The sequence below is a fragment of the Pteropus medius genome, unplaced genomic scaffold (assembly GCF_902729225.1).
Source record: "Pteropus medius unplaced genomic scaffold, Ma_sr-lr_union100, whole genome shotgun sequence".
Classification (NCBI taxonomy): Eukaryota; Metazoa; Chordata; class Mammalia; order Chiroptera; family Pteropodidae; genus Pteropus; species Pteropus medius.
The window spans coordinates 22,659,918-22,684,755 of record NW_024354502.1 but is presented as its reverse complement, the minus strand read 5'-3'; the positions used below and the strand labels follow the sequence as shown (position 1 = coordinate 22,684,755).

The 24,838-nt window shown below is 35.5% G+C and overlaps 1 protein-coding gene and 2 pseudogenes across 4 annotated transcripts in view; 2 read left to right on the top strand and 1 right to left on the bottom strand.

The window, feature by feature from the left end:
* STK3 (serine/threonine kinase 3) overlaps window positions 1-24,838 on the bottom strand; it is a 275,022-nt gene that overhangs the window by 118,101 nt on the left and 132,083 nt on the right. For 3 of the 4 annotated variants that reach the window (XM_039853757.1, XM_039853758.1, XM_039853760.1), the window contains one exon: window positions 7,390-7,527. The exons of the other annotated variant lie outside the window; for it this stretch is intronic. In XM_039853757.1, the coding sequence (XP_039709691.1) occupies window positions 7,390-7,527 (138 nt within the window). The remainder of the gene's footprint in view (window positions 1-7,389; window positions 7,528-24,838) is intronic. 4 annotated transcript variants of the gene reach the window in all.
* On the top strand, window positions 18,028-18,146 carry LOC120595763 (uncharacterized; annotated as a pseudogene).
* On the top strand, window positions 18,510-19,515 carry LOC120595598 (glyceraldehyde-3-phosphate dehydrogenase-like; annotated as a pseudogene).

Genomic DNA, 24,838 nt, shown 5'->3' with positions numbered 1-24,838 from the left:
TTTAAGAAGAAAGAACATGTATCAAAAACATGAATAAGAAACGGTAATAACTACATATCTTATCAACAAGTACCTCAAATGGAAAAGAATTAAGTGCTCCAACCAAAAGATAGAGTGGCTGAATGGATTAGAAAACAAACATAGGCTGCCTACAAGAGACTCACTTCAGATTAAATGACACACAGAGACCAAAAGGAAGGGGATGGAGAAAGATATTGCCTTGATGGACCTAGAGGGTGTTGTGCTGAATGAAATGGGTCAGACAGAGAAAGACAAATATCGCATGATTTCATGTACATGTGAATCTAAAGAACAAACAAACAACAAAAACAAAACCAGTAATAAACTCATAGATACAGAGAATATTTTGAGGGCTACTGGATGGAAAGAGGGTTGGGGTGGGGAAAAAAGGCAAAAGGATTAAGAGGTACAAATGGATAGCTGCAGAATAGACATGGAGATGTAGAGTGTAGCATGGGGAAGAAAGTTAATAATGTAATAAATATGTAAGGGGGAAGAGGGGTACTAGATTTAGTGGGGTGATCACTTTTGGAGTTATGTGGATCTCTGATCACTATGCTATACAACTGAAACTAGTATATATGCCAACTATAATTGAAAAAAACTCATTGAATTGTACAATGTAAATATGAGCAACTAATTGTCTATTATGTGTCAATAAAGCCAGGAAAAAAAATCACTAGACAGAAAAAGAAAATCTAAATAATATAATTAGATTGAATTAAGAGAAAAATCAATAAACAGAAGTTATATCTTTGTTAAATGCCTATGTGGTATCAGCATAGGAATGGAAAGAACAACAAAACAATATAATGCCCAGAAATAGAATATAATATACAACATAAACTGGCATATTATGAAGATACCAATTCTAATCAGTGTGGAAAAAATTACTTAAATCATAACTGGTGCTCACATAATGGGGGAAGGCGGAGGTGTTACACTAGATCTTTACCACAGACACACCAAAATAAATTTCAGATAAAGGAGTTAAAGTTTAAAAAATAAAAATATAAAAGAACTAGAGGGTAACATAGGAGAATGTTTATATTTTCAATCCAATGCCATGAAGTAAAAGAAAAAAAAAGATGATTTGAATACATACAACTTAAATATGTATAAATGGTCCCCCAAAAATGAATGCAGTAAAAACTATATTTGTAACAGTTATGTCAGACAAGAGGGTGATTATAAAAAGTTTTTAAAGAATATCAATAAGAAAAAGATTAACATAACAAATTCTAAAAGGCAATAAATTTTGACTATTTCCAAATGTATCTAAAGTAAAATCTAAACTAAAATAGAGTGAGCATTCTTAAACCACCTGAACTAATGAAAAGAAAGAAAATATCCCAAATCAACTTACCACATTTTTTATCACGTATTTTAAAAATTAAGGTTGCCTGAAAATTACTCTTTTAAAATCTGGAGTATTTCATCTTAAATTTTGTTCATGTTCCTAATTATCAATTTCTGAACTGACAGAGTTCGAAGTAATGATTTATTCACAAAAGCTTCAGAGAAAAAACAAAAGTTTAAAGTGAACTGAAGAAGAGACTTCTGCTTTTAGACAGATTGAGTAGCCATACTTTTCCCTATACCTCTCCATTAAAGTACAGCTAAATCCCTGGACATTGTATATAAAACATATGAAGACTACAAAGATAGAGAGAAGGTGGCAAATTGGTTAGGGACTGTGGGACTTAAGGAAGGATATAGCTGTGAATTCCATGGGCTTTCTCTTTATTTCATTTATCCTACTCTGGGTACGAAGGAAGCCAGCAACCCAGAAACACCAATGGACACAAACTAAAAAGCCCTTGCTCTCTTGGGCCAAAAGACTGAGATAGGGACAGCAAGTGAGACAAAACTTCTAGGCAATAACCATTCTACTCCAGCCAAACACCACAGGGCAAACATTGGGCCCAACTCCACCAGCAAAGGCTAAGTGGGGAACTTAGACTTCCACCTTATGGAGGCTGTCCAATCCTTCTACTAAGGGAGTGTCAAAGAAGACCAAGTGTCACACTATGGTGTTCATTTCCACCAAGCAGAACAAAAAGAGCCCCTACCTCCGCTGGTGGGAAATTTCGTTGGAGACTATGTGGAAACCTGACATATCTCTGCCAGAGGGTAATAAAGAAAGCTCAGTGGCCTAGTGGACAATTAGAACTTTCATCACCACCCAGCTATAATGACCCCCTACAGTGCCAGCAGAGGATATGATGGAGCCTGTCCAGTAGGGAGCCTGCCTCATCTCTGTCTGGTAGTAATAAGGAACACCTCCTTAACCCTACATATCAAAGGAGTCTAAGTGGGGAACCTGAACTTCTACTGCTACCTGGAAGAAATGACATGGTGCCCTTTCCCCCCACTGAAGTATTGTCAGAGGATGCCTATTATAACAGAAAATTTAAATAAGATCCAGAGTCTCATAATATAATACTTAAAATGTCTAGGTTTCAAATGAAAATCACTCATCATACCAAGCAGCAGGAAAATCTCAAATTAAATGGGAAAAGAAAATAAATACAAATCAACATTCCGACCCAGATGTCAGAATTACTTACAATGATTTTAAAGCAGTCCTCATTAAAAAAAACTTCAGTGAACAATTACAACCATGCTTGTAAACAAATAAAAAATTAGAAAGTCTCAGCAAAAAAAAGGAAAAATATAAAAAAGAAACAAATGAAAATTTTAGAAAAGACAACCAACATTTAAAATTTGATAGATGGACTTAAGAGTAGAATGAGGACAGAGAAAAGAATCATTAAACTGGAATATAAAACAGTAGAAATTATACAACATAAACAATAGAGAGAAAATAGACTGGAATAAAAATGAACAGAACCTCAGAGACCTATGTAACTAAAACAAAAGACCTAACATTTATGTCAGTGGAGTCCTCGAGAGAGAAGAGAAAGATGGTAGGGCTGAAAAAGTGATTGAAAAAATAAAGAAAACTTCCCCAAGTTGGCAAGCACTATAAAGCTACATATTCGAGAAACCCTGACAAAACCCAAACAGGATAAATCTAAAGAATTCATATCAAGGCACATGATAATTAAACTTCAGAAAATTAAGACAAAGGAAAAAAAAAATCTTGAAAAGAGCAAGAGGTAAAACAATTCGGATGACAGTGGATTTCTCTTGTGGTTGGAGAAGATTTTGGGATTTTTTGCCTTTTTTCTTGAGGGACTGTTCTACTTCCTGACTGTATAATGGGAATGCCATTAAAGTTCTGAATCCTATAAGAACAAATCCTATAAGAACAACATTTTTTAAGTGCTGAAAGAAAAGACCTATCAACCAAGAATTCTATAACTAGTGAAAATATCCTTCACAAATGAGAAGAAATAAGATGCTCCAGATAGAGGAAAACTAAGAGAATTTGTTACCTATACTAAAAGAATAGCTAGAAAGAAGTCCTCTAAATAGAAAGGAATTACTAAAAGAAGGAACTTTGAAACATTAGGAAAAAAATGATGGAAAGAGCAAAAATACAGTAAATATAATAATTTTCCTTATTGTCTTTAGTATTCTCATCTGTTTAAAGATTAAAGCAAATATTATAACACTGTTTGATATGCATACTCAATGTATGAAAAAAGTATTTAAGACAATTATAAATGGGAGGGATGGCAAGGTAGCTGAACTGGTAAACATCCACAGATTCTCCAACCGTGAGTGCGCTCTCAACTTACATGTCCCCAAAAGTTGGATACAAATCTTTCTCTTCCTTGTTTTAATGATGGCATTTTTCTCAATTTTTGGAAGACAAACAGGCCCAACTTCCCTTCTGACTACAGTCATATTAAACAAACAGAGCATACCAATGATATACGTCACTACTATAAAAACTACTTAATTTGTTAGGAAATTCTGTTTCATAGATTAAAAATAATTGTGGTTGGAAAAGATTTTGGCATTTTTCTGCCTTTTTTCTTGAGGGACTGTTCTACTTCCTGACTGTATAATGGGAATGCCATTAAAGTTCTGAATCCTTTAAGAACAAAACTGATATTTTTAGAGTTGTGCTTTTAGGAATGTTATATTTTTCCTCCATAAAATCTTTTTCCTCCACAAAAAAGGTGTTGAATATCTGTTAAAACAAACAAACAAACAAACAAACAAACAAACAAACAAACAAACTACTCCTCACATAAACTGGTAAAATAAAGAATAAGTAACACACCATGGGAGTTCACGCAGTAACCCAACACCACCTGTTACAGCCAAGCCCAGAGTCAATTCAAATAATGGCAGATCTCAATCAACCTAACATTTTTGTAGAAGGCCAGCCTGGGACAGAAGCTGACTTTCAGGTTTTAGATTGCCCACCAGCAAGTACAGGGATCATCTTCAGATCAGGAACTCTTGTGCCACTAAGCTAAACTTGAACCTTGTCCTTTAATATCTCTGGGGTTTCAATTTCCTCATCTTTTAAAAACAAGTAAGAGTTCAACTCAACAATCATTAATTCTATCTATAATTCTTTTAAACTTACACAATTATTTATCATATGTCATAGACAATAAACCACTATAAAAACTTCAACATGAATTTCTTTTTAAAAATTGTTTATCAGGGTCTGCAAATCAATATAGTATAATCTGTACATGTAGGCTATAGACATATGTCCACTAAAACTTAGCAGTAAGATTGTTCTGAGAGTTAAAATATAATTTAACTCATACAAGACATATGCAAAATTCCTTTAAGAGAGAGAATGACTTTCTAGGAATCCAGAAAAATAGACTCTAATGAGGCTCTAATGAAACTTAGGATAATTATCCTTTCTATTATGTTTTTACTTTATTTTATTTTATTTATTATTTTATTATTTTATTAGTACCCATCCAGGTACTAACCAGGCCCAACCCTGCTTAGTTTCCAAGATCAGACAAGATCGGGCAGGTTCAGGGTGGCATGGCCATAGACTAAAAAACTTTTTAAATCAGAAGTTTGTTATGTTAAAAACACATAATGAATCCAATAGACAATGTATTAACCAATGGATCTCAGAAGTGCAAAAGTAGTTCCCTCCCAAAAGGCACAGTACTGACCTTGAATTAGTTACATTCAGAATAATGACCCCAAAATAAGTTATTTCATTCTAATATGAGAAACGATATGTGCAGGGTGCTTATGGAAACACAGAGGAACAACTGGCCTAAACTAGGATAAAGAGAAGGTTTTCTGGAGGAGCACCTGATTTGAATTAGAAACAATAAGACAATGAGTAAGGAGACTGTTGGTAAACAGGGTCTTTAAACTAAGGGGTTGGGGGCAGTGGGGACAGAATGAGAAAAGGTACAGAGGATCAGAAAAGCACAGTATGTATAAGAAACTACAAGTCTATTATTTCAATATTTATACAGGAAAAAGGGAAGGCGATGAGGGGTTTGTTAGAAGGCCAGACAAGGACACCAAATTATAACAGAAGTCCTTGAATGGTCAACAAGAAAGTAAATATTGGCTCATAAGCACTATACATAAGTACTATATAAAACCAGGTGCACTGTTTGCCCTTATTATAAATAAGGATGTTTGGTCCAAACCCAACTAGAAGATGGAGATAACAGAGCTTGTTAATGTAGTCCATACAGGTCAATTTTCTGTGCAGAAAGTAGAGTGAGGAGTGGAACTAGGGGGCGAATGGAATAAACCTAGATTAATCAATCACTGTGTGATCTTCAGTGTCATTTAACCTTTTTGGGCTCCAGTACTGTCATCCACAAAATTAGGAAATTATACTAGAATATTTCTTAAATGCTCTTCCATCCTAAAATCTCTGAGTTAAAAACAACAGACTTTATTTTCTTAAGAAATAGTAGAAAACATGAAAGAAAAACTAGAAAGAAATACTGGTTAAATTATCCAAAAAGCAGCTGGATAAAAGTAGATACATTTAGATTTACTTTCGTCATACTTTATGCTATTTGTCTCACTTTTTCTGGGTTTCCCCCTCTCCTTTTTTGCCATCTTTGGGGTTGAATAATTTAGACACTTAATATAACAATAGCAACAGGTCCTTGATTTATGTGCTCAAAATTCCTCTGAAATGCTGACCGTATTTCAAAATAAATATTTCCATTAATTTTTAAAAGGTAGGTATTTGCACATAACAAAAAAGTCAAAAGGCTCAAAAAGAGCATTTAGCAAACAGTAAATTTCCTTCCTACTCCTGCTTCTCAGCCATACAATGACCTTATCTGGAGGCCAGTTTCTTGATTATTTTTTCAGAGCTACCCCACTACAAGTATTGACATATGCACATATACATATATGTGTGTATAGGTGTGTGTATTTTGTCAATCACTCCTCTTGACTGACCTTAGATTGCTTCCATTTTGTTGACAGATAAGTTGTTCTCATCTTTTCTATTACAATGTTCTATAACTATTTTCACACGTTACTTCATATATGGTTAAATTTTTCTGTAGAGGACATTTCTACAAGTGTTAATTGTTGGGTCAAACAATGTTATATTTTATTTTAGATAGGAATTGCTAAATTGCCTTCCATGGAGACTGAGTACTAAGTTATATTTTCGTAATAATAAATATTATTCTTAAGAGCCTGTTTACTATACCCTTCAACAAACCCTTTTTTAAAACAATACTTTGGAAAAATCACTTTTTATAAGAGCCATGTTTTGAAGCCTTTTGTGATTTAACAAAAAGAATTATTTTCCAAATAGCGTGAGACACAATTATTATTAGCTTAGAAGTCTGAGCCAATTCTGTTGGGAAAGTAAAGACTCACAAATACATATTAAAAGTATTAAATTATTTCTATTTGCACTAGATTTCAAGTTAGATATAAAAAAAACCTCCAGACACTCTTGATACAAAGTCTCCATGTAGTAGAGATACCACACCTCTTCACTTAGGTAATCTTGTAACCAGTTTCACAACATGTGATCTTTTCAAAGAGCTCCCGGATCTTGTATTTATGTAACTTTTAAGAGAGCAAAAAGTCAAAGAAGAGATGCTGGGTCAAGGAATAATACATCAGGAAAAAAAACATGAGAAATAATTCATTTCTGAAATGAGAACCCTTGGAAGTTTTGTTTTAAAACAACTTTAAGGGGAAAAAATTGACTACAACAATAGCAACAACAAAACAGAAAAAAGGAGAAAAGAAAGAATACTGAATTTAGGAAAAAGAAAAAAAAATGAGACAAAACATACTTACAGAAAAGAATGGGGCAGTGGGTTTGGGTGTGGATGTGCATGTGTGTGCTCTATCAACCCATGATTTCCTGGGAAGTTAGAAATCAGTTAGCAAAACTCACAGTCAATGTCAGAAAGCTAAAAAATATAAAGAATATATTCTTCCTTTAGCAGCATAAGCACTGACCTGTAAAAGTTGTGTTGCAGTAGCTCTCTGCTCAGGATTCTTCACTAGGCACTTTTTAACAAAATCGGTGAAATCATCAGACCAAAGTTCTGGTTTCCTGAATGTTGGTGGTGGATTTGTAGGAATCATAAAAATAGCCTAGTAAAAATTAAATACCCAAAAGACATGGTAAGAATCACAATAGCACACCAAATAAACAAATCTCTTCATCTACCTTTTTATCAGACTCCCAATCTGAAAAACAAATTTAAGCTGTTCTAGGATTTCCAGTAAGAATGCAATTCAGGAAGCAAGTCCATCTGCTACTAATGTAATCATTTCCCATTAAATTTCCTCTATTTGAATTGTAGCTCATTGAGCACATCATTCTTTATTTTACCTATTATTTTTAATCAGTCTCCAAAGAAGGCTGCATTTCTAAACCTTTCACCAAACTACGGACAGTCTCTAGTTAAAGAGATATATCCCCAAATTTTGCTATTGTGTGCCAGATTTACTTCTCATTTCAGTTTTATAAAAGTATCACTGCTCAAAATGGCTAGCAGCAGTCCAATTTGCTTTTGCAATCCAGAATATTTACATATAAATAAAATCATTCCTCTTATTTGAAATAATACTTAATAGAACCAAAACTTTCTATTTCTCTTTCAAAATATGAGTCAGGATTCCAAATGAAAAGTTTTAAAACTAATATACTACTTAAATTCACCACTAAAGATTTAATTTGGTATTAATGAATTTAGTACTGATGACAGTACATCCAGAAAGTTCACAATTCAAAAGCTCTAAAAAGTTGCCCTGTCATCTCTGTCCTCTTAGCTATCCAGCCACACTTTTTCAACTAAGAGAATTAATCCCTAAAGTTCTTAGGAAATCACTGTATGTAATGAATTAACTCCTTTCCTGGGCATCTAGAATAGCTCCTGATAAAATGCCATCACTAAAATATCATTTTCTTTGAAAAGACAGAAGAGATATGAACACAATAAATGTAAACCAAATGTATCATGTACTCAATAAATACTAGCTATTTTCATTTTCATTTCTACATATTATAAAAAAGGCAAGAGGCAAACATGGCAATGGCAAAAATTTTACAAAGTAAAGTGAATTCAGCAATATTATACTTAACTACAGTTGAGTAGGTGAGTATATACAATTATACAATCAACGTAACAGGTGGAACGAGGGAAAAAATGGCTTTTTGGCAGTCTTAAAAATACACGTACATGCAGCATACAAATGTGGTTCTCCCGAAGACATATTCAGGGGTGAAACACCCCAAAAACCCTTTCTTGACTGCAGAATTCTCTGACTTTCCTGAAGAGAGATGTGTCTGTCTCTGTTCTCTCCTCATTTTTCCACCTGGCTTTTAGTGGTTTTTTCTCTTCATGAGTAAACAAATTTCAGGTCCACAAACTTATGTCCCTTCTCCTTAATGCATAAAGAAAATTAAAATGGTAATACTAGAAACTACGATAATATTTAGAAACTAAACTTTTTACCACTGAAAGAAAAGAGAAACTAATCATAGCTATGCTTAAATCTTCTGTTAGTATATAGAGAAAACGCCAAAACTATAGACAAAATATTTTGGGGGATATCAATTTTAAGGATTCCTTTGATATAATAAAAGTGTTCTACTCTCCACTGGTTTTTTAGTAACTGTTCAAAAGCCATTCACAAGTCTCTAGAATCACAGAATTTCCAGAGTGAAAAATATATGACAGATCATATAGCTCAATCTTCTCATTTAACAGAAAAGGAATTAAAAGCTCAGAGAGACTAAGTGACTTAAAAACAATATTTCGAGCATACCAAAGGGCCTTTATTTAAAAGATTAGGATAGCGTTCTAATGCTTCTACTATGTTTCAAGAAACAAGAAGGTAAAGTACAAAGCAAAGAGAGTTGCTAAATCTAAACAAACAGCTACTAAGAGGATAAAGAGATAATAAATGATGATTCTGTTTCCAATGTATATGTCTTCTCAGGTCCTTCTCATATTTCTAAGTGAGTAAGAAAGCATAAGCAAGTTTTGAGCCTTTAAGACAGTGAGAGGAAATGTCTTAAAACTTACAACTCTGTCAGTCACTAAGTTGAAGATCATTCAATGAAATATGAACAAGAAAAGGACTATTCAATAAAGAAAATATACTATTTTCAACAAATGACGCTAGAAAGACTGGATAGCCACATACAATAAAAATAATTTGGATGCTTATGTTACATCATATACAAAAATTAACTCAAAACATATCAATGACCTAACCATAAGAGCTAAAACTACAAAACTCTTAGAAGAAAACTAGGAGGAAAGCTTCATGACACTGAATTTGGCAATCATATCTTGGATAAGACACCAAAAATCCAGGCAACGAAAGAAATAATAAATTAGACTTCATCAAAATGTAAAACTTTTCTGCATCAAAGCACACTATCAACAGAGTAAAAAAGCAATCCACAATGTGAGAAAATATTTGCAAATCATATATCTGAAAGGGGGTTATACTAAGCATACAGAAAGAACTTTTATAGTTCAACAACAATAAAACCAAACAACCCAATTAAAAAATGAGCAAAGAATTCAAAGATATTTCTTCAAAGAAGATTTACAAGTGGCAAATAAGCACATGAAAAGATACACAACATCGCTAATTACTAGGGAAATGCAAATCAAAACCACAGCGAGATACCATTCACATCCATTATCAGGGCTATTATTAAAAAAAATAAAAACAGAAAATAAAAATAACGAGTGGTTGCAAGGATGTGGAGCAACTGGAACCCTCGTGCATTACTGGTAGAGATGCAAAATGGTGCAGCTGCTATGGAAAACAGTATGGCAATTCTTTAAAAAATTAAACATAGAATTACCATATGATCACTCAATTTCACTTCTGGGTATATACCCAAAGGAAGTGAAAGCAGGGACTAGAAATAACATGTATGTATACATTCATGTTCATAGCAGCATTATTCATAGTAGCTAAAAGGTAGAAGCAACCCAAGTGTCCATAGACAGATAAATGGATAAACAAAATGTGGTGGGTGGGTGGGTGTGTGTGTGTGTGTGTGTGTACATATATACACAGTGAAATATTTATTCAAATTTAAAAAGAAAATTTTGACACACGCTACAACATAGATAAAACTTGAGCCAGTCACAAAAGGACAAATATTGCATTGGTTCTTCTTAGATGAGGTACCTAGAGTAGTCAAAGTCATAGACATAGAGAATATATAAAATGGTGGTTGTCAGAGGTTGTAGAACGAGGGGGCATTGGGAAGTTAGTGCACAGAGTTTCAGCTGGGGAAGTTGAAAATATCCTGGAGACAGATAGTGGTGACTGTTGTACAGCAATGTGAATGTACTTGATTTTACAGAACTGTACACTTGAAAATGGTTAATTTTATGTTGCATAAATTTTACCACAATTAAAAAAACTTAAATGAGGGAAAATAAAAAGTAATAATCAAGTTCAGAAATATCTGTTGAGTACTCACTACAAAGTATGGTGTTAGGCACTATATGGAGCTCAGAGATGCAGCAGGAAATACAATTACTACTTGTAACCTAGTCTGGTAATAAAAGAACAAGCAGTAAAAGAATTAAAGAATAGTACAATAAAAGAAGAAATGATATAAGGCATAAAGAAGAGAGGTCATTCCCCTTAGAAGAAATAGCATAAGGAAAAGCGAAAGCAAGGAATAAGGCTGATGGGAGGAGCAGAGAACAAGCTGGTTACCCTGAAAGGGACTACAAAATGACAGATTAGAAAGGGAATGTAGAATGTGGAGTTTCATCAGCAAGAAAGTGTACAACTGAAAGAAGTTATTTTTTCCGGTGTGTGTTTATGTTTGTTTTTGCTTTTAATCAGAGTTTATGACCCCAAAAGTAGATTTTTTTTTTAATTAAAAACCTGGAAACACTCCAAATATAGAACTAAAAAAAAAGCAGTTAGAGGCTAGCGTAGATGCCCCAAGATGAAAAATAAAGAATTCGACTAAGATAGTATCTACAGGAAGGAAATGAAAGAAATGAGGTATGAAATACTACAAAGAAAGAACCAAAAGTACATCCTAACGACATTGTTTGGGAAGGGTAGAAAAAAGGAAGAATGAATGATTACTCCAGAATTCAAGAAATAAAAAATATACACTTTAATTTCAAAAAGCACACAAGTATTCTAACAATTCACTATATCATTCTTTTGAAAGCCCTTGGAATATGCAGCAATTCACTACAATGTGTTACCACAGGTTTCTTACTTGGAAGTGATCCAAAGGATTTTCTGTGGACAAAGCATTGAAGATTCAATATCCAAGTCTATTGATTCTGGGGTAAGAGTTAATCTCTTTAATACTGGATTCATCTTCTTCAAAAAGGAAAAATCCTTTAACAGAAGGTCTTATACATCTTACATCATATTACAGGTATTATATTTAAGACAGTCCTTCACAAGGAGTGCAGCTAATTTTATGACAATAAGCATCTATCAAATGACAAGTATTTATCAAGTACTTCCTGTGTGTTCAGAACTATATTCTAATAAAGAAGTAGCAAACTGATCGGCTACAGGCCAAATAGCATCAGTAGATATTTTGTTTGGGCAACATGGCGCTTACATTCCCACAAGGTAAGAATGTGATGGATTTAGACTGATTTTACCCAAGATGTATGTTCTCCTTTTCAGATGGGCCCCACCTAGCCTGGCTCAATTATCTACTTTTTCTGATGGTCTCTTTAAGTATCTAACTATGTAAGCCCTGCTATAACAGATGTTAAAATATGATAGATTTCTCGGACTCACAGAGCTCATAGTCAACCTGTGGGGGAAAAAACAAACAGAGAAAAACAAACAGACAGCAACGTAGTGCTAGAAAATATGCTTCTGTAAATAACCTAATTCACCTCAGACAGCTCTACAAAACAGTGCAAAGCACCTACATAAGCCCCTACACAGAGAGACCTCAAAGGGCAGGTAAATGATACTAGATTGTCTAGATAAATGTTGTTCATCTGCACTTCTGTTACAAACTGATGGATAACAACACAGTGATTTATGTCCTTGAAGCTAATGCTCTCCTTTGAACTTTGAGACAATGAGTTGCTGTCTTATCTTCAGATAATCTTAACATATAAGGCTTGCCTCAGCAGTAGCTATTAGAAACTCAAGGATAAAAAGCTTAACTCTAACTCTTATTTACACAGTACTATCATAAAGTGATCCTAAAATATTCACATCCTATTCTCAAACAAGCACAGAACTGCATACAGTTCAAATGAGTCTTAACATATGATCTACAAAAATGTAGAGACTTTAAAGTCTCCAGGAAACCCACTATACCTTCTATTTCCATTTTTTTTAGGTTAGATAATCAATAACAAACTGACAGATTTTCTCACAGACTTTACTTTTTTCAACTAATTTAACCTAATCATGAATCACAGAGGATCCTCTTAAGAATCTCCAGATTTTGCATGAGTTGATTAGGTAATAGGCCTCTGCTATAGAAAGTCTGGCAATCGCTGGTTAGCCTTAGACTAACAATTCACTCCCTTCCTTCTCACCAACCAAATCACATGGATGCACATTACAGCCATATAATTTATCTTATCTCTAACACCATTTTGATTTAAGAATGTTAGTACAATAAATGCTATGATTATCCTTGTATTTGTTTCTACACAATGTGTTGCTTAACTACATATTGAACCTCTGATTAAGTTATAAAAAGAACTTCTCTGATCACAATTTGTCTTAAGAAGCCAAAAAATGTAAATGTTTCAAAACAACTAATTATCTTCATGCCTGGAATTTCATGCCTTAGACTCCAGGAGCACCCAGAAGTTGTGGAAAGAGCTAGAGCTGGGAAACTGCAATACCTGAACTTTATAATCTCAGTGGAGTGAGTCAACGCATGTCTCTGAAGTTAAGGATTTGTGAATGTGCAGAAACAATGAACATACCGGAATAACAAGGAAATCTGTGCCACTACCCAAGAACCTCAGGTGTATGAGCAAAAGGTTATCTTCGTAACAAATAAATGAGATAAAGGATGAGAAAGCACTTTAAAAAAACTTCAAAAACTAAACAAACATAGCTGTTTCCTGAGAGAAAATATAATAGGTAGCAAACTATTAAGTCAAAAATATATATATATAATTTCTGAAAAGAATACGTAGTAGAAATAATTTTTAAAAGACTTATATAAATAAGACAGCAAACAGTATAATGGAACGAAGCCAACACTTGACCCAGGTCAAAGTAACAGGCTGAAGTCCCAAATCATCCTCTCACTGTGCACCCTCAATTTTTTCATATAAGTGAAGAAGTGGGTCTAGATGTTTTTCGGGTTCCTTTTTGGGTCTAAAAGACTCTGGCACTCTGATTGCCTAGCAATGTAGTAGTTAAGTCCTAGGTAGACAAGTATTTAATTGTGAGATGGAAAGGAGACAGAGGTGAGGGGAGGATAACAAAAGGCCAACCAATCGCTTCTTGGTCTCTTGAGTAAAACCAAGTGTAAAAGGCCTGCTTAGCTGTTAATATAAAAATATAAATCTAAATTTTTATCACCACTCCCTCAAAAGCAAATTTGAAATAGACATTTTTAAGAGAATAGTAAAATTTACAGTGAAAATTGCTCAAGAGCGCAGTTTCTACAGTAAGCACAGGGTTAAAGTATCTTAAGTATGACCTCACAATTCACTCCAGTTGCAGGAACTTCAGTAATCATTAATCTAGCCAATAAAGACCAATTTGCCTGCCTAGGGACCAAATTCAAAGGAGTGTAGCTGGTGCCCTGGCAGTGCAAAGTGAATAAGAGAACCAGCTCTAGAATCTGAGCTCTAGATGGCACTGGGTACAATAACACCACCATTATGAGTAGCTGGCTATCTGACCTATTTTACTTCTCTATGTCCTCTTTCCACATTTGAAAAGTGGGAATAATAATGGTACCTACCTCATAGGGTAGTTTAAATGAGTTAACACATGTAAAATACTTAGTGAAAGTAAGTATATAAAGTTAATAGTACGGAATGGTTACTTCTCATAAAAATGACAAGTATGCAGCAATAAAGATTGAAAGATGGTACAGAATCTCAAAAACTCAGAATAGCAATTTACAACTATGAGATTGCATAAGATTCAATTTTAAAAATGTATTATAAGGCCCACTGTATAGTCAACTTTTAAAAATTGTATTTGTAATGGAACAAAGGCTTCACTTCAAAGCATTGCTTGTTGCAAATGGCAGTATTTCATCTTTTCTTATGGCTGAGTAATATTCCATTGTATATGTGTACTACATCTTCTTTATCCATTCACCTATTGAAGGACACCAGAGATGGGTCTTGAGAATATCACACTAAGTGAAATAAGTCAGTCAAAAAAGTCAAGAACCATATGATTTCACATTTCACCCATATATAGGATATAAAACTGAAAGCAACAAACAAGACAAACAAAAACACAGACTACATTATGGTGGCTGCCAAAGGGAAAGAGGGGTAGGGAGAATAGTAAAGGATAAAGGGAGTTCAAATATATGTTAAGGGAAGGAGACTTGACCTTGGGTGGTGAAAACACAATGCAATATACAAACAATGTATTATAGAATTCTATACTTGAAACCTATATAGTTTTATGAACCAATGTCACCCCAATACATTTAATTCAAAAAATAAATAAAAGCATTACTTAAGTTACAGCCTATTCCAGTCTGCCCCTACAGCTACCTTTCACACAAGGATAATTTAAATCTCAATACTTTTTATCGTATTCAATAAAATCTTAACCATCTTTCAAAACTGAAAATGTCCCTTTAAGAGAATTCAAAAATATTCATAAAACATGGCTACAGAAGAAATCAAAAGTGAACAAGAGCCATCACTTATGGATCTTTACCATTCCACTCTCCCTCAGATCTCCCAAGTTAGAATTCCTGAGTGTAGTAATCAGTTCAACTAACTTTTCTGAGCACATAAAATGTATCCATACCTACAATAAAAGAACCTCTTCAAGAAGCTTAGGGCTAGGACAATGTACACCAAATAATTTCAAAGAAATAGTGTAAGTGCTAAAATAGAATTGAACAATGGGCATTATGGCTTAGCTCAAATTGCTGTCTGAAGAAAAATGAGACTTGAGCTGAGTCCTGAAGAATGAGTGAATTAATGAAGCACAGAAAAAAGAACAGCCATGTTCAAAGGTGTGAGGTCTGAAAATACTATGGGGTCTATGAGAGAAATAGACTTCTTTCAGGTGTGGGGCAGGGAAATTACGAGGTGAGCCTGGAGTATCTTATTGGCCCTTAAAGAAAGGGATCACTTCAAGATTAATTGAGTCATGTCAAAAGAAGTTCATAACCTGTAGAACTCAGCTCCACCCACAAAAGATTCTGATTTAACTGATCTGAAGTAAGGACCAGGCACAGTATTTTTTGTCTCCCAAGTTTCTAACATGCAGCCACTGAGCACCACCATTCTAGAACATGAAATACAAGGCAAATACTAGCACTCCATATGCCTCAATTTTAGCACCTTCAATATTTTAATTTGTACTCCAATTAGTTATAAAGTCATTCTAAATGTCCTGGATAACAAGGAACTACTTGAAGACACAGTGTCTATGAAGTCTGTATCCCCCACAACATTAAGCATAGTTACTTGTGCAATAAAAAAATTAAATTTATTTTGAGTGTTGATATAAAGACTTCTAGTTAAATATGGTAACTTAAACATACCAATTACCCTCAATTCCATTCCAAAAATCCTACTAAATAAGCACATTAAGAATTTTTTATAAAATTCTTAAGGAGGCTTACTTACAGTCCAAAGAGAGAGGGACAGTAGCATATATGATAGCAATAAAATTTTGGAAACAGAAAAGTAAATGGATGAGTTATAACTGGCTCAAAGGATCTGAGAAATCAATGAGAAGCAATCAATTCCCTGCACAAAACATCAATTCCCGGCACCAGACACATCCAATGACAGGGAAAATCTACAGCAATGAGCACACCTGTTCCCCAGATCTTAGTCTGTAAAATGTTACTCCCCACTAAAAGAAACGTGTGCTCCTTGAAGAAACAACTTAATTCAGGGCTGGGATGGGGAAACTACAAAAGAGCCTGGGGCATCTTGTAGGACCATAAAGTATGGAAGCACTCAAAGATTAAGAGAACATGTCAAAAGGACACAAGACTAGCCAAACTTTAAGATAACTGAGCATCATCACGATCGTAATAATGACTATAACTGATTATAACATATTGAATAAAATTAAAATCAATTAGTCTGTAGTGATAGTCTTTAAACGGAGAGTTTAAGAAAAGCTGTTCTTTATAGAAACATATGAACTAATAAATACACAATGATTGAATTAGAATATCAGTGCCATTGGAATGTTGCCTCACTTTCCAAGTTACCTAAGATGGCTGCTCGAACACTAGCAATCACATCCTCACCAGACAGCAGGGAGGAGGTAGGGGGACCAGCAATATAGGTAGGGTTTTAGTCAGCTCTCTAGCCAGCCTTCCTAAAAGTCCAACATAACACTTTTAATCTAACAGCCAGATCTTGGGTATGAAAGGAATGATGAGAAATGTAGTCTAACCACTGTTTCAGTGTAATATCAGAGAAGAATATCCACAATTATCAGGAAAAAAAAAATGATTAAAATACGCCTCTCCCTTTTCTAACTACATATACTTCAATCGAAACAATGAATGCAGAAACGACATTCGACTATCTTTCACTAGGTCAACCACTCATTATATTTTTTGGGAGAAAAGTTATTTTAATAAAAATATATTATTTATTTTAACATGTAATTAAATTGTTATTGTTAAATGAATTAATAAACACATTTAAACTTTTCTCACTTTAAATATTTAATATGGCATATATTAATAAATAGAACCCACCTAAACAAAAGCTCTTTGGGTCCTCAATTTTTAAGAGTGGAAAGGGGTGCTCAGATTCAAAAGTTTAAAAACTGCCATTCTATAGTGAATGTAAATTATAAAAACTAATACAAGTACTTTCTCCTATTTTACATATGTCCACCAACAAATAGCACCACAACGAAGTCAAACTTGTTTCACTTTTCAATGTGTACTTTTAATCGTTATTATGTTTAGAATTTTTTTTACATATTTGAAATGGTAACATAGATATAATTTAGAGTATGCTTTTTCCCCCATAAGTAACCATATTCTATTATATCTGAAAAAAGCTGAAAGAAAACGGTGTATAAAACATCAAAGAGAAATCTAGAAAAATGAAATTGGTAGTGTGTCTCCAATACTAAGAAAAGACGCCCTGGCTCACTGAAGAATGTATCTGGTTCTCGCAACAAGTAAATTCATAAGGTAGACAAAGATAATCACAGCTTGATGACAGCAGCCGATAAGATCATCCAAATAACTGCCTTATTCTGGTTCACCTGGTAGCCTTCTGACAAAAATTTGGGTTCTCAAGTAAAACTGAGAACCAACGATCAAATGATTCCTGTTTGCATGAGAATTAAATATCTTTTTTAAAGGAATAAATTGGAATTCTGGTTTGTATACCAGTGAACTTTGTTAATTTAAGTCCAACCTGTGAGACAGTTTCATATTTATTGTGCTGTGTCTACGGCCATGCCACTCTGAACGTGCCCGATCTTGTCTGATATTGGAAGCTAAGCAGGGTCGGGCCTGGTTAGTACTTGGATGGAAGACCGCCTAGGAATACCAGGTGCTGCAGGCATAAATAAACAAACAAACAAACAAAATTTATTGTGCTGATAGATCAGTTTTAAATGATGAATGCTATTCCCTGTGACTTTCTCTGGATAGTCAACTGACTTTCCTCAGAGAATATACACTTTCCTGAAACATTATTTTCATAATACTTCATTAATAACCTAAATTTCTACATTGGCAAAAGAAGAGTTCCCTGCCAGTAACAGAACAGATTAGGTCATATATCCTCAAAATAATGTGATGAGAAAAAGGCTTTACCAAGAGTTGTGACTAAAAATCAATAGTATTGCTGCTCCTCTCATTCGACAGGCAGCTGCATCCTCTTGCACAGAGCCAGCCATGACCCCGAGACACGATAGTGAAGGTCATGGTAAAGGTCAGAGTGAACAGATTTGGCTGTATTGGGTGCTGGTCACCAGGGCTGCTTTTAACTCTGGCGAAGTGGATACTGTTACCATCGATGACCCTTCATTGACCTCAACTACATGGTCTACATGTTCCAGTATGATTTCACCCACGGCAAGTTCAAAGGCACAGCCAAAGCTGAGAATGGGAAGCCTCTCATCATTGGAAAGCCCATCACCATCTCCCAAGAGTGAGATCTCACCGGCATCAAATGGGGTGATGCTGGTGCTGAGTATGTTGTGGAGTCCACTGGTGTCTACACTACCTAGCAGAATGCTAGGGCTTACTTGCAGGGTGGAGCTAAGATGGTCATCATTTCTGCCCCTTCTTAGGATGGCCCCCATGTCTGCGACGGATGTGAACCATGAGAAGTATGACAAATCTCTCAACGTTGTCAGTAATGGCTCCTATACCACCAATTGATTGCTCCCCACCCCCCCATGGTCAAGGTCATCCGTGACAACTTTGGCATTGTGGAGGGACTCATGACCACAGTCCATGCCATCACTACTATCCAAAAGACTGTGGATGGCCCCTCTGGGAAGTTGTGGCATGATGGCTGAGGAGCTGCCCAGAGCATCATCCCTACTTCTACTGGCACTGCCAAGGCTGTGGTCAAGGTCATCCCTGAGCTAATGAGAAGATTACTGGCATGGCCTTCTATGACCCTAACTCCAAAGTGTTAGTTGTGGATCTGACCTGCCACCTGGAGAAAGCTGCCAAATATGACATAAAGAAAGTGGTGAAGCAGGCATCAAAGAGCCCTGTAAGGGCATCCTGGGCTATACTGAGGACCAGGTTGTTTCCTGCGACTTTAACGGTGACATGTACTCTTCCACCTTCAAATCTGGGGGGCTGGCACTGCTCTCAGTGACAACTTTGTCAAGCTCATTTCCTGGTATGACAATGAATTTGGCTTCAGCAACAGGGTGACGGACCATATGGTCCACCTGGCCTCCAAGGAGTAAGAGTCCCCTGGACCACCAGTCCCAGTGAGAGGAAGAGAGGCCCTCAGCTACTAGGGAGTACTTGCCCCAAACTGATCCCCCAACACACTGAGAATCACCTGCCCTCCAAGTTCCATCCCAGACCTCCTGAAGAAGGGGAGGGGCTCAGAGAACCCTACCTTGTCACACACCATCAATAAAGTTCACTGTACCCAGCCAAAAAAAAAAAAAAAAATCAATAGTATTTATAAATGTTAAGTAAGTTTGGAGATAAGGACTTTTAATGCTTAATTTTTAAATAATACTGGGCATTTAAAATAATATGGTACCTCCTCTAAAAAGGAGTATTATTTGGCTGCTATTTAAAACATAAAATTTTTACCTCAGCTATTTAAATATCTCACCCATAATATGGTATAGTATATACTCTACTCTGCATTAGCTATAAAATAAGTACCATATAATAAATATTTACACATTGTAAAAAAATGAAATGTAAGACTATTGTGAATGAATGAATATTGGACCAACAATAAAAGTTTAGAGAAAACGGAAGATTTACTATAAAACATAAATAAAACATATTAAACAACAAGGCTGATTAACTGGCTCGTACAGTCAAAAAACTTAAGGAAAGATAAAATGTTAGAAACAGTTGATACATCTTAGCCAAATTAACCGCATGCAGTATCAAAACAATTTCAGAAGCATGATGAAATCTAGAAGCTAGAAGAAAACTTTCAAAATAAATTACTGTAGAAATAAAAGCAAATTACATCAGAGCTTTAAAAGGCAGAAGGAGAAATCAATACTCCCAACCAAATAATTATCTGGAATGTACTAAAATGTTCCAATACAGAAACAAACAATATGATTACAAAAAGGAGGAAAAAGTAAATTCTATACAAAGATTTATGAAATGTCACTTCCTATAAATTTAACTAAGATTAGAGAAATAAATTAATTCTAATCATTAGCAGTTTTCTCTTACTTGGTAATAGTTTCCAGGACATGAAGTTTACAAGAATACGAAATGCTATTAAAAGATAAAACCACTATATGAAACAGCAGTAATACCTTTACCACAATACAACAATAATTCAAATCAATCCAAAGTAAACCAATAGCACCCATTCCTGTCATACCCAGTCCACTGCTACCATTTGTGGGGCCTAGGGCAAAAAAAGAGAGACCTGTATCCATGGCTTAACTTCCCACCTGACTCATGAACACCCCAGAACACACATCTTAGCCACATTTCAATGGCCCACCACCACCACTAGCCAGCCCTGCAATAGCTGTCTCTTGTCTACCCCTCATGAGGATGATCCCAGAAAAGATGCCTGCACAGGCTCAAGGCCACCTGAACAGGGAATTCTGGGATCTTGGGTACCCAGAGCACGATGTAGGAAAGGACAGCACAGGCTCTGGCATAGGAATGTAGCAGGGCCAGAGCAAGGCCGGAGTAGGAACTTTGTAATGCACAAGCTCTGGGCAAAGACTCCAGTTACCCACGTCTACTACCTACGGTACTAGACCCATGGTCTAGTACCCAAGTCTAGTACCTACGGACATGCCAACCTCAAAATTACTGTTTAGAATAAAATCATCCTGACTAGAACAAAAAAAGGATGTCACAGCTGACCATCAAAATGCAAAGACTAGGTTATCACAGAATCTGTGACAATTAATCAAGTAATCAAAACACAGCAAAATGTAAAAAGGTAATGCTGATTATAAACAGCATGTCACTCAATCCACAATCATATCTAATGGAGATTGCAAAACTCAGGCAGATGCTTACACAAAGGCCTATGAACCCAAATGGATACTAAGAACTAGATAAAAGCTGAATAAACAACGGTCAACATAAAGTTCCTGTGACTGAATAAAACAATAAGCTAGTCCTAAAATAACAGAAGTGCCACACAATAAATGAGGTTCTGGCCCCAAAACTGTATAATGTCCAGTACAAATCAATTTAACAAAAATAGGTATTACAGAATGAAATCAATATAAATTACAATCAAAGAAAACTAAAATTAATTAACAAAAGATATATGAAGAACAAAACAAGAAACACAAATGAAAATGTAGAAAATCTGTACTCGGAAACAACAGATCTCAGGAATTCAGTTTGACAATTTAGGAATTAAATGGTGTTTTAGAAGGCAAAAAAAATTTGTCCACGTAGTTCTTCAACCTTGCCTAGAAAAAAAGTGCTTTAATCTACTGCTTAGGTCAAACATGAGAGTCAAATAAATAACTCATCAGCATCTACCAAAAATTAATGAAAGTGATGAAAATATTCATGTATCAGTTTCTAGTTCCATATTCTTTAAGGAAATCTTAAAATGCACAAGCAACCACCAATGCCAAACACTCAGCCAACTGTTTTCACCACTGGCTATGTATTAGAATCATCCCCGGGACCCAGCTCAAAGAATCTGATCTAGAAAGTGCCTATGTATGTATTTTTTTTAACGCTCTACATGAGTCTAAGATGTAGCCAGGGTCAAATCACTATATGAAGCAAGCAATATGGACCCATAGTATCTACTTCCAAACCGCCACTACTCTTAGAACTTTAGCACTAGTATAAAAAACACACCATTTTTAGAGACCCAGGGTTCATAAATAAAGGGGGGACACTATGAAAATTCATTCAGTAGCCAGCTCCCTAGGCAACACAAACCAGTTTCATTTACGGCAGAGAGAGAGAGAAAAGCAGGGAGGGAGGGAGAGAGATCGCACTGTTTTGTATTTTACCTAAAATTCCATCAACTAGAAAGCCATTGCCATTTAAAAATTATGTGTAACTTCTGCTTCCAGAAGATGGAGTAGATATACTTTCTCTATCCACTAAGTACAACTAAAATCCACAGACATGATGTATAAGACAAACCTAAGACTCTAAAAGGTAGAAAGAAAGCAGACCAGATAAGGACCTTGAGGCCCAAGAAACATCAGTGGTGAGGTCCTGGTTTGTGTGTTTTGTTTTTTGATTTTCGTTTTTATTTGCTTCATATATCTCAGACATGAAGCTGCAGAAGTCAACAATCAGAAAAAGCCAACAGTACGAATAAAAGGAGCCTCAACAACAGCCTTCTCTCTCTAGCCAAAAGACAAGAAAGGGGGTCAAGTGATAGGGCAGAGTCTCGGCTAGACAGGAGAGCAAACTGTCAAGCTAGAAAATGAGAGGAAAAATAAAGTAAATGGCCTGAGTTGAAGATCAATTAAATTTTAAGAAAGCAAGAAGATAGAAAGATGGGAAATTAGAATCAAAACCTTCTGAGAAGACTGTTAAACACTTTTTCCATTTAGGAAAAAAAAAAAAGTGCGGTTGACATAGGAATGCTGTTTTCTAGGATTTGACATTTTCAGTGATCAAACTACTAAAAATAGAATGCTATAAATAGAATGATGTCATTTGTTTCCAAAGACTATCGATATACTAGAGAGATGTGAAAATAATAATAAAAGCAAGATTTCATGGCAAACTTTGGGGGTAGGGTTAGTACCATAATCCACGAGTAATCTCAGGGCAAATGGGAAAAGAGTTAAGAATGAAAGTCGGCAGTTACTTCTCATACTTAACACAACAGAAAAACATGAAATAAAAGTAAACAAAACTAAATAGTCCTGATCTGTTACTAACTAAACAGCACATCATTAGACAAGTCAAATTACTTATTGCTAATGTGAGAGTTACTGACAAACCACCCCTGGTTTTTCCTTCATGCCTCTTCTCCTGTCCCTTTCCCAACACACACACACACACACGCACGCACTCCTCTTCATCATTATAGATAAAGATAAAGAAAGGTAGCAAAGAAGGAAAGAAGGGCAAGGATCTGAAAAGCAGGCAGGTTTTCAAAATGACATTTGCCTTGCCCACCTTCAGAGTTCCCTTTTCTCTTCCAACCCCTCTTCTACAAGCCCTAAAACCCAGGCCGTTTGCTCCCTGTACCCTCCAGAAAAAGCCCTAAATTCCGTGTTTCTCTTATTTTCCTAACTTTTCTTCTCTCCGTGTCACCCATCAAAACTTTGATTGTTGAGTACGATTCAATTCAATAATAGAAAGGCAACCTGATTAATCCACTCCATATTAAGGCAAGGATGAATAATAACTCTTACTTATCCTTATACCTCCCAAGGTATTTCACTTATAAATCCAAATAAATCTACTCGGCAAAAATTCAGGCAGAGTGTAAAGGGATAATTCAGGGCAAGGAAATTTGCTTTTCTCCCTGTTCTGAAGTTGTGAAAAAGAAAAAGGAGCATGTGCAGTCGTTTTCCCACAAAGAGCTCCTTTTCAGTACCTCCCTTAAGGGAGAAGTCCATCATTCCTCTAACTTTCCTTAGGCAGTAAACCATAGAAAAGGCACCCGCAGCAGCTGCGAATGCACTCTAATTTAAAGGCATTTTTCAGATGTGCAGGCCTCCAGGCATGCTGGAGTGGGAGACTGAAGACAGCAGAATGGTTACATTAGGAAACTATCGATCCTGAAACGTATCATAGCCATCTATCAGGTCAAGGGCATTCTACTAGTAGAACCCTTCGGCCTCAGTTATTTCCTGTGAGAAGTAGAGAAAGAGGGCCCGCAACCTAAAAGCCTGAAGAGAAACCTAAATATAAAGCAAGAAAATAGTCATGGATAGAATGACTTGAATACATGACTACAGAAGAGGTTCCATTAAATAAGAGAAAAAGGAAAAAAGTATCACTGAAGAAGAGAAACTCATCCCCTCTCCCCGCAAAAAGGTAAAAATACAACTAAATAACTAAATGCTTGAGAACAGAGATCAGAAAAACTTTAGCTCACATACCAAATCTGGTCAGTCACCTGTCTTGGTGAATAAAGTTTTATTAGAATACAGCCATGCTCATTCTTTTATATACTGTCTATGGCTGCAGAGTTGAGTGGTTGCAACAGAGACCATATGACCTGAAAAGACTAAAATATTTACCATCTGGTCCTATACAGGAAAAGGACCCTGCTTTAGGGGCACATGGGTAAGATGAGGGCTGATATGAGGCCACTGAATTTGGCAATAAGTGATGTCTGATAACTATAAAGAAACAAATTTAAATACATTTAAAAGAAAGTATATGTATAGTAACAAAGTAAAGGCAATGCGCATAAGCTATTCTTTTAAAGCAATATTAACTAGGAAAAGACAAAGACCACATGGGAGCCTATGTGGGAGATGAGAGATTTTCTTGCTCTTACCAAATCTGCTCCTCCTGGAGTCCTTCTCTCTTTTGCAATCACCACCCAATCAGCCTCCCACACTGGAAACTTCAGTCACTTGGTCACCAAATCCAGATGATTATAGCTCC